The sequence below is a fragment of the Odocoileus virginianus genome, chromosome 9 (assembly GCF_023699985.2).
Source record: "Odocoileus virginianus isolate 20LAN1187 ecotype Illinois chromosome 9, Ovbor_1.2, whole genome shotgun sequence".
Taxonomy (NCBI): Eukaryota; Metazoa; Chordata; class Mammalia; order Artiodactyla; family Cervidae; genus Odocoileus; species Odocoileus virginianus.
The window spans coordinates 59,749,969-59,764,562 of NC_069682.1; the positions used below are offsets into that span (position 1 = coordinate 59,749,969).

The 14,594-nt window shown below is 48.9% G+C and overlaps 2 protein-coding genes across 5 annotated transcripts in view; one reads left to right on the forward strand and one right to left on the reverse strand.

Moving 5' to 3' along the window:
- The window catches only part of ACSS2 (acyl-CoA synthetase short chain family member 2), a 44,718-nt gene extending 36,161 nt beyond the window's left edge, over positions 1-8,557 (forward strand). For both annotated transcript variants that reach the window (XM_020894003.2, XM_020894004.2), the window contains 11 exons: positions 426-563; positions 1,572-1,742; positions 2,048-2,181; positions 2,373-2,505; positions 2,587-2,643; positions 2,834-2,914; positions 4,534-4,642; positions 6,134-6,202; positions 6,497-6,673; positions 7,463-7,537; positions 7,679-8,557. In XM_020894003.2, coding sequence (XP_020749662.2) covers positions 426-563; positions 1,572-1,742; positions 2,048-2,181; positions 2,373-2,505; positions 2,587-2,643; positions 2,834-2,914; positions 4,534-4,642; positions 6,134-6,202; positions 6,497-6,673; positions 7,463-7,537; positions 7,679-7,806 — 1,272 coding nt within the window. In that variant the 3' untranslated portion in view covers positions 7,807-8,557. The remainder of the gene's footprint in view (positions 1-425; positions 564-1,571; positions 1,743-2,047; positions 2,182-2,372; positions 2,506-2,586; positions 2,644-2,833; positions 2,915-4,533; positions 4,643-6,133; positions 6,203-6,496; positions 6,674-7,462; positions 7,538-7,678) is intronic.
- A 610-nt stretch (positions 8,558-9,167) lies between these two features.
- GSS (glutathione synthetase) overlaps positions 9,168-14,594 on the reverse strand; it is a 36,396-nt gene continuing 30,969 nt past the window's right edge. For all 3 annotated transcript variants that reach the window (XM_020894007.2, XM_020894006.2, XM_020894005.2), the window contains exons 10-13: positions 12,961-13,155; positions 12,401-12,482; positions 10,754-10,943; positions 9,168-9,738 (exon numbers count right to left, since the gene is read on the reverse strand). In XM_020894007.2, coding sequence (XP_020749666.1) covers positions 9,615-9,738; positions 10,754-10,943; positions 12,401-12,482; positions 12,961-13,155 — 591 coding nt within the window. In that variant the 3' untranslated portion in view covers positions 9,168-9,614. The remainder of the gene's footprint in view (positions 9,739-10,753; positions 10,944-12,400; positions 12,483-12,960; positions 13,156-14,594) is intronic.

Below are 14,594 nucleotides of genomic sequence, written 5' to 3' on the forward strand. Positions count from 1 at the left end.
GTTCAATTCCTGGTTGGGAAACTAATCTCACAAGCTGATTTAAAAAAAAAAAAAAAGAATAGTAGCAGGGGTGAGGGTGGGTCTGGGAGCCTATAAGATGCTGTTTAGGTTAAGCCTTTCCCAGAAGGTGACATTTAAGCTAGGAATTGAAGAGCGAGAAGGGACCAACCGAGGGGGCCCGCCTCAGCATGAGGCCAGGTGAGAGAAGTTCTGGAGCAGGGTGCTGGGAGTACCCAAGAAGCCTCTTGTTCTATTTCTATTCTCCCTGCCCCATTTCACCCTCACTGGGCCTTTCCTCCCTCTCAGGACCTCCACCTGCCACTCCCACCCTGGCCCCTCCAGGTGCTAGGTAGGGATAAATTTTGCCCCCAACCTGAGCTGTTCACAGTTCCTCCTTGCCCATTCCTATTTTCTTCCCCCTGCAGATCTCCTGGAATGAGGGGGTTGACTTGTGGTGGCATGAACTCATGCAGAAGGCAGGGGATGAGTGTGAGCCTGAATGGTGTGATGCTGAAGACCCACTCTTCATCCTATACACCAGTGGCTCCACAGGCAAACCCAAGGCAAGTGTGTGTGTGTGTGTGTGTGTGTGTGTGTGTGTGTGCACATACACTGTGTAATGGTGAGAAGTGAGTTTCTGAGGAAGCATGTAATAATGTGAAATTTACAACTCTGAGTTTCAGAAATATCACATTACCTTTTCTAAATCAAACTGACATAAATCCTCAATCACTGATGGTGAAGCCCAGGGTGAGACAATTCAAGTGGGGAGCCTCAGAGTGCCCAGAAAAGGAGTAAAGGATAAGCTCATGTGGCTGACATCTGTGTTTCCTGCCCATACCCACGTGGTTTGGTTGAAGAAGAGCTGCCTGTAAAGTCAAGGCCAAGAGTGGGCACAGGGATCCCTCTTGGCCTTCTTAACTACAGCTCTTAGAGTTCAGTCCCTTCCACATGCCACACTGGCAACATCTAGTCCCCCCAGAGCAGTGTGGGAACTGGAAACACTTAGAACTCTGACTTAAAAGATATATCACTCTACCTTCCACTTGCCACATCCATAAATTATTCTCTCCACATGCTTTGGAATATTCCTCAATGAACCTTTAGAGACACAACTTGGGCCTGTCTTTCCTTGGAGAAGGAAATGGCAACCCACTCCAGTGTTCTTGCCTAGAAAATCCCATGGATGGAGGAGCCTAGTAGGGATGAGGTATTAATGGAGCAAGCAAAGAAGATTCTTTTTTCCCCACTCTCATTCTGTCAACGTATAATTGAGTGTGTGTGCACAAACACACAACAGAGACACTATTAGATGTGAGTGTACCAAAAGGGTTCATGTATGTGAAAGTAATGTGGGTGGTTCAGAAATACCATCTTAGGGTGTGGGTATGGATGATGGACTGACTATATAAGTATATGTGGTGTGTGAAATGGGAATGTGGAGAAAGGAAGATGGAAGAGAGATGGATGCTGTAAAAGCAGTGCTGGCAGGGCCAGAATCCCTGGGGAGGCTTTTCCTCTACATTTGGTAGTCAGGGTGAGTCCAACTTGAGGCCCTATTCTTTCCACAGGGTGTGGTACACACAGTTGGGGGCTACATGCTCTATGTGGCTACTACCTTCAAGTATGTGTTTGACTTTCATGCGGAGGATGTGTTCTGGTGCACCGCAGACATTGGCTGGATCACTGGCCATTCCTATGTCACCTATGGGCCACTGGCCAATGGTGCCACCAGTGTTTTGGTAAGATGGGTGCTGGGACCCATGGCTACCTGGTTTATTTAGGGGATGGACAAGATGATCCTGGGTGATGACCTCCCAAAGCCACCTTGCTTAAAGGCAGAGGTACTTATACAATGACCTGTTTCCTTGAGAAAGAGTTCTCAGAGGGTTGTATATGCTGAGTGGGAAAATCTCTTGGCTTATCTGGTAAGGGTATGAAGACAGGGATTTGTCAGAAAAGGCAAAATACTGAACCCGAGGGTATGGTAGGGGAATGGAGGGACTATTGAGAAGGACTGAAAATGACCAGCCATTATTGGGGTCAGTTTGAGGGGATTCCTACATACCCAGATGTGAGCCGCCTATGGAATATTGTGGAGAAGTACAAGGTGACCAAGTTCTACACAGCACCTACAGCCATCCGTCTGCTCATGAAGTTTGGAGATGAGCCTGTTACCAAGTGAGACCCCTCTCTGGCTGCTGCCTCTTGAGTGTCCCTCAGAGCTGGTGCTGGCCTTTGCACAGTCCTTTCCATCCCATTATTCTAACACCCTGGCTTGGAATAGGGGCAGGGGCAGAAGAGCCTGTGCATGTCTTTCTGGTTCCTAGTGGTGCTCAGAGCCTCCCTTTCTCCTCACTCTCCTGCCCAAGGCACAGCCGGGCGTCCTTACAGGTGCTAGGAACTGTGGGCGAACCTATCAACCCTGAGGCCTGGCTGTGGTACCACCGGGTGGTAGGTGCCCAGCGCTGCCCCATTGTGGATACCTTCTGGCAGACAGAGACAGTGAGTAACGGGTTCAGAAGGCTGGGGCTCAGGCAAAGTGTGGGAAGAGTGACTCAAATCCCTGATCTCTGACTTCCACAGGGTGGCCATATGCTGACCCCCCTCCCTGGTGCCATACCCATGAAGCCTGGTTCTGCTGTGAGTGAGGCTCCCTGGCCGGTCCTGGGCTAGGCAGGGGAGAGTCTTGGAGCATTCAGGCTAGGTAGAGGGTGGGGGGCTGGACTGATAGGTGTGGGGAATTTGGGGCTCTGGGGCTCCCTAGAGGTAGAGAGTTGAGTCGGAGTTGTCTCATTCCTCCCTGTGGGTCCTGTCTCCTCTTTGCTTCTAGACCTTCCCGTTCTTCGGGGTAGCTCCTGCAATCCTGAATGAGTCTGGGGAAGAGTTGGAAGGTGAAGCTGAAGGCTATCTGGTGAGATCCTGGCCCTTGTGGGTCTTTGATGAGGGGGAGGGGAGGATAGTCCACAAAAGGGCACAGTGTGCTTTCCTTTAGTTTAGAACCTAATCTTTCCTGGTAGCTGCTTTTGGCTAAAGCTCCATGGTTGAGGGTTTATTCTCTGCAGAGAGACCCTAGCAGGGCAATCCTTCTGGATATTTTGCCTGCCTCTAGGCCTCTGGGTCCACAAAGCTCTTAAGGGCTCTGCTCAAAGATACCTGATGTGCCTTTTTGGGTCTGGAAGACATAGTGGAAAATCATATAGGCTCGAGTCAACCTGCCTGGGTTCAAACCTGGCTCTGCCTCTTCTGTGACTTTAGATAAGTTACCTAACCCCTCTGAACATAAATGTTCTCATTTGTAAAAGAGTTACAATAGTACCTTTGTCTGGAGAAGGAAATGACAACTCACTGCAGTACTCTTACCTGGGAAATCCCATAGACAGAGAAGCCTGGTGGGCTGTAGTCCCTGGGATAGCAAAAAAGAGTCGGACAAGACTTAGCAACTGAACAGAAATAGCAGCAGTATCTTTGTCTCCTATGGTTGCTGGATTGATTAGATGATTCATGTGAAGGGTTTATTTAGCACAGAACCTAAGAGTTGGTGCTTGATAAATGTAAGCTGTTGTTGTGATCATTTAGTAGTTGTAGGGAGATCATTAGCACCCTCACCCTGCAACCCACTTTGTTTTTACTAAGAGCAAGCTTCCCTGGTGGCTCAGATGGTGAAGAATCTGCCTGCAATGCAGGAGACTTGGGTTTGATCCCTGGGTGGGGAAGATCCTCTGGAGAAGAGAATGACTACCCAATTCAGTGTTCTTGCCTGGAGAATCCCTTGGACAGAGGAGCCTGTCAGACTACAGTTCTTGGGGTCCCAAAGAGTTGGACACGACTGAGTGACTAACACACTTTTAAAAGAGCAAGTTAATGACATGGGCAAGACTTGAATCCAGATCCTCTGACTCTTAGAATAGAGTTCTGTCCATCCCACCAATCTGCTGCCACAGGACATTACTGATTGGGGCAATAATTATTTACTTATGTGTGGGTCTGACATTTTTATGTAACTGCTTTCATTTGCATCAAATTGTACCTGCATCCCTGAGGGATTACCTAAAAGGAGACTCAAGGTACTTCCCTGTGGTCCAATGGCTAAGACTCCACATTCCCAATGCAGGGGGCTGGGTTCGACCCCTGGTTGGGGAGCTACATCCCACATGCCACAACTAAGACCCAGCGGAGCCAAATAAATAAAAATATATATTTTTAAAGGAGACTCAAATTTATTAAATGCTTATTACTAACAGAGCATCTGCTAGGCAGTTTCCACATACTATTAATTTAATCCTCAAAATAACTTTGGGAGATAGAAATTATTTTCTCTGATTTACAGATAAGGATCCTGAAACCTGAGGCCACACAGTTAGTAAGTGGCAGAGTTAGGATTCCAAGCCTGGACTGTCTGTCTCCAAAGCCTATACTTTGTTCTACTTCTTGGGACTAGCATTCAGGCTATTTCTCCTAAGGTTTGGCAAAGATATAACTGTCTTCCTGTGAGACAGTGTAGCAGATGGTTACCACTTCCTCACCCTCCAGGTGTTCAAGCAGCCCTGGCCAGGGATCATGCGCACCGTCTATGGGAACCATGAACGCTTTGAGACCACCTACTTTAAGAAGTTCCCCGGGTACTACGTGACAGGAGATGGTGAGCCTTGGCTATCCCCTTCTCACACCTCCCACTAAGACATGTACCATCCCCTTTCATTTTCAAGAAGAGTTGGTTAGGGATGTATCTTATGTATCAATGTGTAATATCTAGTCAGAGATACAGAGAAGACCATAAGAACAGAATGAGTGTTGCAGGAAGGCTCTCAGCATGGTGCTGAGATTTGATATATGAGGGAAAATGTTCTTGCTGAAAGAGAGGCAGCACATGGCAGTATGTATTACCATGTCACGTGCGTCCCCATGTCTGGAGCCTATGTTTGCCCATATGTCCATCCACCAATCCATTCTTCCATAAATATTTATTGAGCATGCACTACTTATCTAAGCACAGGAGATGTTACCATGAATAAGGTGGGCAAGGTCTCCGCTCTCACGGGGTTTGCATTCTAGTGAGGAGAGACAGGCAGTAAATTCAGCAAATAAATACTGCAGGGACAGCCACCATACGTGGGGTGGTGAGAAGTTTCTTTGAAGTGATATTTGACCAGAGACCTAAAGGAGAAGCCAGGTATGGGAATATCTGGAGTAAAAATGAACTGTACCAGAGAGACTTAAGCATGGAATGTCTGAGGAACAGACTGAAGCTTGTGTAGCTGGAATGTAGTGAGCAGCAGCAAGAACGCTGTATCAAGTTGGACAGGGAGATAAGACAGGGCCTTGTGAGCCATGGTGAGGAATTTGGATTTTGTTCAGTGTACGGTGGGAGACCGTTAGGCGTTTAAAGCAGAGAAGTGATTAGAATTTATTTATTATTTAGAAAATAACTTTGTTTTATGGAGAATAGACTTTAGGTCAGTATATTAGTTATCTGTTGCCATGGAACAAATTAACTGCAAACCTGGCAGCTAAAAACAACAACAAATATCATCTAGTAGTTTCTAAGGATCAGGATTCTATGAGTGGCTTCGCTGGTGGTTCTCATTCAGAGTTTCTTGTGGGTTGCAGTCAACCTGTGGTTGGGGCTGTAGTCATCTAAAGGTCTGACTGAGCCTGGAGGACCCACTTCTTTTTTTTTTTTTCCATTTATTTTTATTAGTTGGAGGCTAATTACTTTGGAGGACCCACTTCTAAGCTCACTTATGTGGCTGTTGGCAGGAACCTTCAGTTCCTTGCCACATGGACCTCTCCATAGGGCTACTCATGACATGGCAGCTGGCTGCGCCCAGAGCAAATAATCAGAGAGAATGCAACCAAGATAGAAGCCACAGTGTCTTCTATAATCTCATCTCAGAAATGATATTCTATCATTTCTGCCAAATGCAATTGCTCACTAGACAAACCCTAGTACAATGAGATAAAGGAATACACAGGGGTGTGAATACCAGGAGATGGAGGTTGGTGTGACCGTCTTGGAGCCTGGCTAGCACAGCAGGAAGACTTGTTAGGAGGCTGTTGCTGTGGGTACAGCAGTTTGGTGATGTGGATCGCTGTGGTATCCTACTGTGGTGTATTTATTTTCTCCTCCCAGGCTGTCGGCGGGACGAGGATGGCTATTACTGGATCACCGGCAGGATCGATGACATGCTGAATGTATCTGGTGAGGGCCAGGGACCATCTTCCCATTTCATTAACCCTGCTCGCCCAGCAACTCCCAGCCAAAGCCTTCTAAGAGAACCAGACCACACCTGGAGTGCAGTGTTCAGTTCTGGGCTGAAGAGTAATAAACACTGAAGAGTACCTGGAGGAGGGGAACCAGGATGGTGGGGCAACGATGTCCCTTGAGGAATGAATGAAAGGCCGTCCCCATTTGACCAGACCGGGACTGCCTTACTGGGACGGATGGAACAGGGGCTGGGATTTCTCTCACGGCAACTTCCTTTCCCTTGACAAGGACACCTGCTGAGCACGGCAGAGGTGGAGTCAGCACTTGTGGAACACAAGGCTGTTGCAGAGGCAGCCGTGGTTGGCCACCCTCATCCAGTGAAGGGCGAATGCCTCTACTGTTTTGTCACTTTGTGCGATGGCCACGTCTTCACCCCAGCTCTCACTGAAGAGCTCAAGAAGCAGAGTAAGGAGCTTCCCTGGGCAGGGATTGCCAGGTCTGTCTTGATGGCCCAGTCGCCACAGCAAGTTGTTGGGGAGGGGCTATAGTGAGCTAGTTTCTCAAACCACAAACATCCCAGGGGCTGACTGCCCTCTTCCCACTCAGTCTCCATCATGTTAATAATGATTGACATTTGTAGAATTTTTTCTCTGTGCCACTGAACTAAGCATTTTAAATGCATTAATACATTTAATCTCTAGTCACCTCCATGAGGCTTCCCAGGTGGCACAATGGTAAAGAATCTGCCTGCCAATGCAGGAGATGCAGAAGACATGGGTTTGATCCCTGGGTCGGGAAGACCCTCTGGAGTAGGAAATGGTAACCCACTCCAGTATTCTTGCCTGGAAAACTCCATGAACAGAGGAGCCTGGCGGGCTACAGTCCATGGGGTCACAAAGAGCCTGACACAACTGAACAACTGAGTGCACACACCTCCATGAAATAGATCCTATTGTTACTCTCATCCTAAAGATGAAGAAATTGAGGCTCAGAGAATTTAGGAATAAATCAGTTGTTTGAGGCCACACTGCAAGTAAAGTGAATTTCAACTCTAGCAGGCTGATTCTAGAGCTTGAGTTCCATGAAGGTGAATTAATATACAATGAGAGAGTAAAGAGACAATGTGTTAAACAGAGAGAAAGACAAAAAGTGAGCCTGAGCATGATTAGGTTGGGAACAAAGCCATCTCTGCCTTGGTTTTGGGCAGCCTGGCTAAAGGTACTGGAAAAATGCATAATGATTTGTTGGTTACAGTTAGAGAAAAGATTGGCCCCATTGCCACACCGGATTACATCCAGAATGCACCTGGATTGCCTAAAACTCGCTCAGGTATGTTTAGAGGCCTCTAGGGATTGGGATTGGATGGGCCAAGGCCCACTGGTGGCGAGTATGCCTGGATGGAAGCTTTTGGCAGGGCTAGAGTGGGTCAGTGTGTTGTCACCAGGTAACCAGAAGTGTGTGGACCCCCAGGGAAAATCATGAGGCGGGTGCTTCGGAAGATCGCTCAGAATGACCACGACCTGGGGGACACGTCCACTGTAGTCGACCCATCCATCATCACCCAGCTCTTCAGCCACCGCTGCTCTACCATCCAGTGAATGAAACCCTGCCCGGAACCCAGGATTACCCCCTGCTTGGCTTTCCAAAGTTTTGCCCCCTCCCTGCCCCCATCCGGGAGTGCTGAGGGCCAGTGCTGACCCACAGCACTTCCCTTGTCCAGCTGTCTGGGACTGAGGACCATCTTTGCCTCTGGGTGGAGGCAACTTCCTGCGACCGCCAGGCAGATGCCAGAGGGTACAGGTCAGCCTCAGGCTGTGCCCCTAGACTGCAAAGAACCCTTAGAGCCCTGAAGGGACCTGAAGGTCTTGTCCCAAACCCAAGTTAAGTGTTCAGTGGGCAAATGAGGGCATGGGCTGAAACAGGGAAGCAACTCTAACCCTCTGTCATCTCTCTCAGGAAGCACCAGTACTTATCTTGGGCATGCACTTGTCCTGAGAAATGCCTGTTTGTGAGTCCTGAAAAAATAATTATTTTTTAAAACACTTTGTTGCTTCTCTTGTGGGTCTGAATTCCCTTTTGTACCAGATGGCAGTGCCTGTCTGCCATTTGTTCCAGGGGCTCTGCAGGCAGGCTGAGTTTCCAGAGAGTTTTCAGATCATTTGTGTCTTCGAAGGAGTACATGTGTTTTGCTCCCAGGACCAGGGGAGCTCGCTTTTCTTAAATTATATCTCTGTTCCCAGCCTCCCCTGAACAGTCTTGCCCATGAGAGATGTTCTCAGATGAAGCTCTCTTTTCCTACCCCAGTTGTACTCAGGCCCTGTGGTTGTAGGAATAAAGTCTGTGACTTCATGAAGGTGGTAACTTGCTTTCTCAGTGTCTTATACGGTATATACTTACTGGCTGCTCTGTGTGGGGGATGGGAAGGGGAGTGATTTTCCTCAGGAATACCCCAATATTCCTTCCAGAATTCTGGGTCTAGGCAGTGCTAGGCAGGGCAATACTGGAGACCCAGGTTTGATCCCTGGGTCGAGAAGATCCCCTGGGGAAGGGAATGGCAACCCACTCCAGTATTCTTGCCTGGAGAATCCCATGGACAGAGGAGCCTGACAGTCCATGGGGTCGCAGAGTCAGACACGACTAAGCAACTAACATTTTCATTTTCACTAGGGCTTCCAGGCCCTTTGACAAGCTCCTGAGCTAAGCAGGAAAGCAACTAAAGCCACATTATAACTGTAATGCTTGACCATGGTTGCTCTCCCTGCTAGAGACCATCTCTCTTCCCTGTGATCCTGTGGGAGCATTAGTGAGTGACTAAGGACTGAAATTTCAGGGTCCTATCCATAGGATCTGGAGCTAGGGAGACTGATTATAGCCGAGTTCCTTCCCCTGCTCCAATCTATCTGAAGTGGGTTGACTAGGATTATAGCTTCCTCCCCTCAATGTACAAACAAAGGAATCATAGAATCAGCAAAGTAGTTTTATTTAAGGCAGAGGTGGGAAAAGGCTGTGCCCCTACCCTTTTCCTCCCACCCCTCAGTCCTAGCCCAAGTCCAGAACCTGCTGGAAAGGCTGAGAAGGGGCTAACAGGAGAGTGGCAAGGTTATGGACCCTGACCTCAAATCAGCTTCCTTTCAGCTGTATCTACACCCTGAGGATTTAGGACCCTCTAGATCACACCTAAGGGAAACACAGCTTTTCTGGTTCTCAGAAGGGAAAGTTGGGGGCAGGGGGTCGGGGGGAAAGATACCCAGCATTTGCCCTTCCATGAAGACCCTGGAAATCTCTAGAAGAGACAGGCCTTCCCAAGGTAAGGGGAGGGCAGCCCCTCAGGAGGGCAGGTGAAGCATAATCAGTACAAAGGATGGAAGGTCTTTTGAGTGAAGTCCGGGCAGGCCTGGCTGTGCTCTCACACAGGGTATGGGTTGTCCAGGACTGCCACTCCAGCTGCCACACCACCATCTGCATGCTCAATGGCTTTGGTTCGAAGCAGATGTCCCACGTGCTTGTTCATCACAAGTGTTTTTCCCTCCCTATAAAAATGGGAGCAGGAGACACACAACTCCATCACCTGGACTCAGCCCTCAAACCCAAGACCTTCCTTGGTTTCAGCTGAACAGTACATGGGTGACTGACTACACCTGAGAAAGTGCTAGGATTTCTGAATCAGATTTGGGATTGCATCCTCGCATGGATATTATTAGCTTTGTCTTTGAAGCAAGTTACTCAGCCTTTCTAAATATCAATTTCCTCAATTTAAAACAGGGATAATACCTCTCACTTTGTAAGATGGTGACAAGGATTAAAGAAAACCATAAAAGCATTTAGCATGATGCCAGGCTCACATTTCATCTTCTGTAGCTCTATATTTCCTTCTCTACCTCTCTCTCAAGATGGCGGTAGGGGGTGGAGAGGAATTGGCAGGCAGAGATGCTGTAAGTTGGAGAAGGAAATGGCAACCCACTCCAGTACTCTTGCCTGGAAAATCCCATGGACGGAGGAGCATGGTAGGCTATAGTCCATGGGGTCGCAGAGAGTCGGACACAACTGAGTGACTTCACTTCACTGGATGCTCTAAGTGGAATGGTTGGAGGGGAAGATTATAGAGAGGGCAGGCCCTGGTGGGGAGCATGGTAGGATCTGGTATTCCTTCCTTGCTCTGATCTTGGAGTGAGTATTTTGCAGTAAGTGATAATGAGGGACCAGAAACTGTTCCTTACAAATTCCCCAGTTGTCTTCTTCCTGATTCTTTAGTGCTCAAGTCCAAGCCCAGGAGCCACTCAGCTTTTCAAAGCCACTGTTTATCCTCTAGCTGGCCCATCCCACCTTTCCCCAGCATCCCAGGTGCCCTGGGACTGGACCTAAACTTCTCTTCCCTGGGGTCTCCTAATCCAGGGTTATATTGTTAGCCATCTTGATATCACTTGGAATTTCCTTTATAGTTGCAAAGCACTTGTCATCTGGACTTCATTTGATAGCCTTGTGAGGTAGGCAGATCTTAGATCCTTGGTCTCATTTACTACTAAGGAAACATGTTGCTTGGCTCACCTGACATAAACCCCGAAGATGCCCAGCTCTGAAATGCATTGGACCACTCGGGCAGGGCTGCCAGGTCGCAGTAGACAATTCTTAAAAGGCTCGGGTTCGATCTTCTCCATGAGGATGTAGGAGGCTCTCTCCTCACTGTCCTTCAGCCGCTCCAGGGATTGTACCATTTCCTCCCCATATAGGTTGTTACCTGCAATTTCACTAACCAGTCATCCTGGACCCTCTGCCCACCTTCTCTGCCCTGTACCCACTTCTAGGGCCATGTGGGCAGGTCAAGAGCATCAGTTCCTGACACCAGCTCAGTGAACCCAGGGCAGACTTGTTCTCCAAGGAGAAAAATGTCACCTTAACATGAGAGCTCTTACAAAAGTGAACACACCTCCCACCATATCATCCTGCTCTGGTTCTCCTCTTACCTGACCATGGCTGTTCCTTCTCAGCCTCCCTGACTGGCTCCTGCCCCTCTTAAGTGTGGGGGTTTCAAGGAATCATTCCTCTACCCTTGTTCTCTCCTCCGTGTACACACTCTTTTTCAGGGAGATCTCTTCCAAGGCTTCATCTATAGTCTATAACTTGTTAACTCCCAAATCTTTAGCTAAAGCTCCCTACTCTAAACATCATAGATATCCCAGGGGCTACCAAATCCAACTCAGCATGTCTGAACAGAACTCATTACTCCTGCCTGGGTCTGCTCCTCCTGGGCGCTCTTACACTCAGTCAAGTGAAAAGATTCCCGAGTCACTGATCTCCTCCCTCTCCATTCACTAACTCGAACATGTCTCTTCAGTCTGTACTCCACACTGTCACAGGCTCTGGCCCAGCCTTCTGCATTGCTCTTCTGGACAACTAACCAGCCTCCTCTATGGTCTCTCCGCCACCAATGTCTCCCCGCATTCCAGGACGTGCTCTACCATGGCTGAAACACGGATCCATCATGTGTCCAACCCCTCCTTTAAACTTGCTAATGGCTTCCCACCACCCATAGGATAAAGCCCAATTTCCTACATATATTCAACATCCTTTATAATCAGGTCCCAAGCCATCTTTTCCAAACCAAATCATTCCCTCTCCAACCTCCCACACTGCACTCCAGCCTCAGCAGTTAACTTGTTAACCTCCAAACATACCACACTTCCATGGACCAGTGGAAGCTTAAGCCTGAGGTTGCTCCTTCTGTATGGAATGCTCTTCCCCCTTTTCTACCTGTGAAATGCCTACCCAACCCTTAAGGCCAAGATTAAAAAAAAAAAAAAACCATCTCTGGATCCATGAGGCAGATATGACCCCTGCCCTCAAGGAGTTCAAACCAGGCAGGAAGGTATCCAACCTCCTGATATGCCCCCTCCTGCGCCCCCACGGGCACCTCAGACTACACTTTCCCACACCCTCCAGTGCTGGTTAATCACATCCTGTGGTGCTTGGGCGTTTCTGTAGTGTAGAGGTCATCACATTTGCCTCACACTCTCCTGTGCTCCACAGCACGTGATCACAGGGTCTCCCGGGACACTGTCCAAGGTGGGGAACCTGTGTCAGTTCCTCCCGTATCCCCTGGAGCCTGGAACTGTGGCCACAGCAAGTGCAGGTCAGCACTGGTGACCTCCTGCAACCCCCTTCACTGAGCAGCCCTGTGAAGGGGGCACCACCTACCTCCACCCTCTCTCTGAGGCTTTAGCACGAAGCTGCTAGGGGCAGCAATGGCCTTGGTGATAGCCTGGTCCCCTTCTTCACCCTGGTAGGAGGCAAGAGAGCAGTCAGTAGCAGTCTTAGGCCAAAGAGCACACAGCCAAGGTCCTGCTGGTTGTTCAGAGTGGCATCAGAGGAGGAGCAGGAAGAGGAAGGGCCATAAAGCCCCTTAAGCTAGATGCTACTAGCTAGATGAGACAACCCCAGTGAACCCCTCTGTAGCAGGGAGGACCAGCTTTCTCTGGCAACAGTTAAGGAGTAGCCCGAGGCCCAGAAGCAGGTACAGATACTCCTCAGTTCTTGCTGTCTACCTCAGCCCCCTTCCCTGGTTAGCATCCCCATTTCCACCTTTGCTGAGGGAGCTTACAATGGATTCCAGCCCCACTTCCCAGGGCTCCAGGGGGCCTCAGAGCATCACTGACTCAAGTCCAGCCCAGTGCCAGCTCCAGCCTCCCCAACACATTAGGCTCTGGGTCCCCAATACTGAGGAGGCCTGAGCTGGGAGAAGTGGGCTGTCCACGCACCAGGTCTAGTGAGTAGAGGCCAGCAAAGGTGGCACGGAGGCGGGCCACAGCCTCAGGCTGCCCAGGGAGCAAGGACTCCAGGACGCCCACTCTGCTCAGCTCCTGCTGCACCTTCTTGGTCCCAGCCAGCTGGGTGGCAATGTCCGGGCACTTGGCAGCACATGACCTCTCCAGGAGCAGGCGTGCTTCCCAGTTCTGCGGAGTGAAGACACCAAATGGAATTCTACTTTGACTTTGGCTGACCTTTAGTGAGCATCCGTCAGGTGCCAGGTATCCTCACATGCATCACCTCCCAGGGCCTGTGTAACACACTTGTGAGGCAGGTGTGGCCTCCTCCTAACATGCAGGATTCTTGCCCTTGGGGAGCTCATAGCCTAGCATGATGACACGACTGTAACTAAAAGGGGGAAATGACAAAAGGTGAAAGGGTGAACAGTGGATGAGGAGGTTTGAAAGGGGAGGAGACACTTGTTTATGAGCTCAGCTTCCTATTGTACTACAAATAAAATACAAACTGCTGTTCTTCTCCTGTAAGGGGATCCTGTAAGGACCTACTTCTTGTCTCCTTTTCAACTTCATTCCAGGCTGTCCTTTCACCCCACTCCCACTTTCCAGCCACACAGGTCTGTCAGTTTTCAGACACAAACGTCATGTCCACCTCAGGACCTGCATTTGCTGCATTTCCCTCTGCCTGGGATTCTTGTCATTTTGGCTTTTCTAATGGATGGTTGAATCCTTTTCATCCTTAAGGCTTGGCTCAAAGTCACATTCCCAAACCACCATATTTAATGTGATTTCTCCATAATTCTCTATTGTTTCACCCTGTTGTTTCCTCCAGCTATGAAAAAAAAAAAAAACTTTTTCTACTTTTGTTTACTTTCTGATGACCATCCCTCTGAGCACACTGTGAGCTCCAAAAGAACTGGACTCTTGTCTGTCTCTCATTTCCTATTGTATCCCCAGTGTTTAGCACAATGCCTGAAGCTTTGCAGGTGCTCAGTAAATATATTGTTGTTTAATGAGGGGAAATCTGAGAAAACAGGGAGAGTGACAGGTGAGACTCAACAGGGACGAGGTACTCAGGTTAACAAAGTAATGTGAGCAAAGGTCTGCAGGTGAATAATCGCAGGATGAACAGTCTGGTGGGCCAGGAGTTCAGGGTGTGAGAGTCAGGGAAACGGCAGAGGGCCATGCCCCACTCCCCCACTCTAGCCCCTCTTCTAGGGCACCAGAGGGACAGTCTGTCCTTGACTCCAGACCACAAAAAACTGCCCACAGCAGGACCAGGGCCAAAGCCAAAGGAGCAACACCACCACTCTCACCCCCACACATGATGTCCTTCCTCTGATGTTCATCTACCTGCAGCACCTCTGTCTGGTCTTCATCAATAACTGCAGACACCTAACAACTAAGCTAGTGTTCTGGGTGGAGCTGAAAGTATCCTGCATGTCAGAGATTAACCCAGGAAAGTACCCCATTGTGGAAAGGAGAGAAAGCAAAACTCAGAGATGAGCAGGGAGCTTGCTCACTGTCTCCTAGCAAGTCACTAAGCCTAGTGGATTTGTCTCTGTGTCTAAACCTGGCCTGAGTTTCTCAGTTCCTAAAAATGTTCTCCTTGTGCATTAATTTCCTTC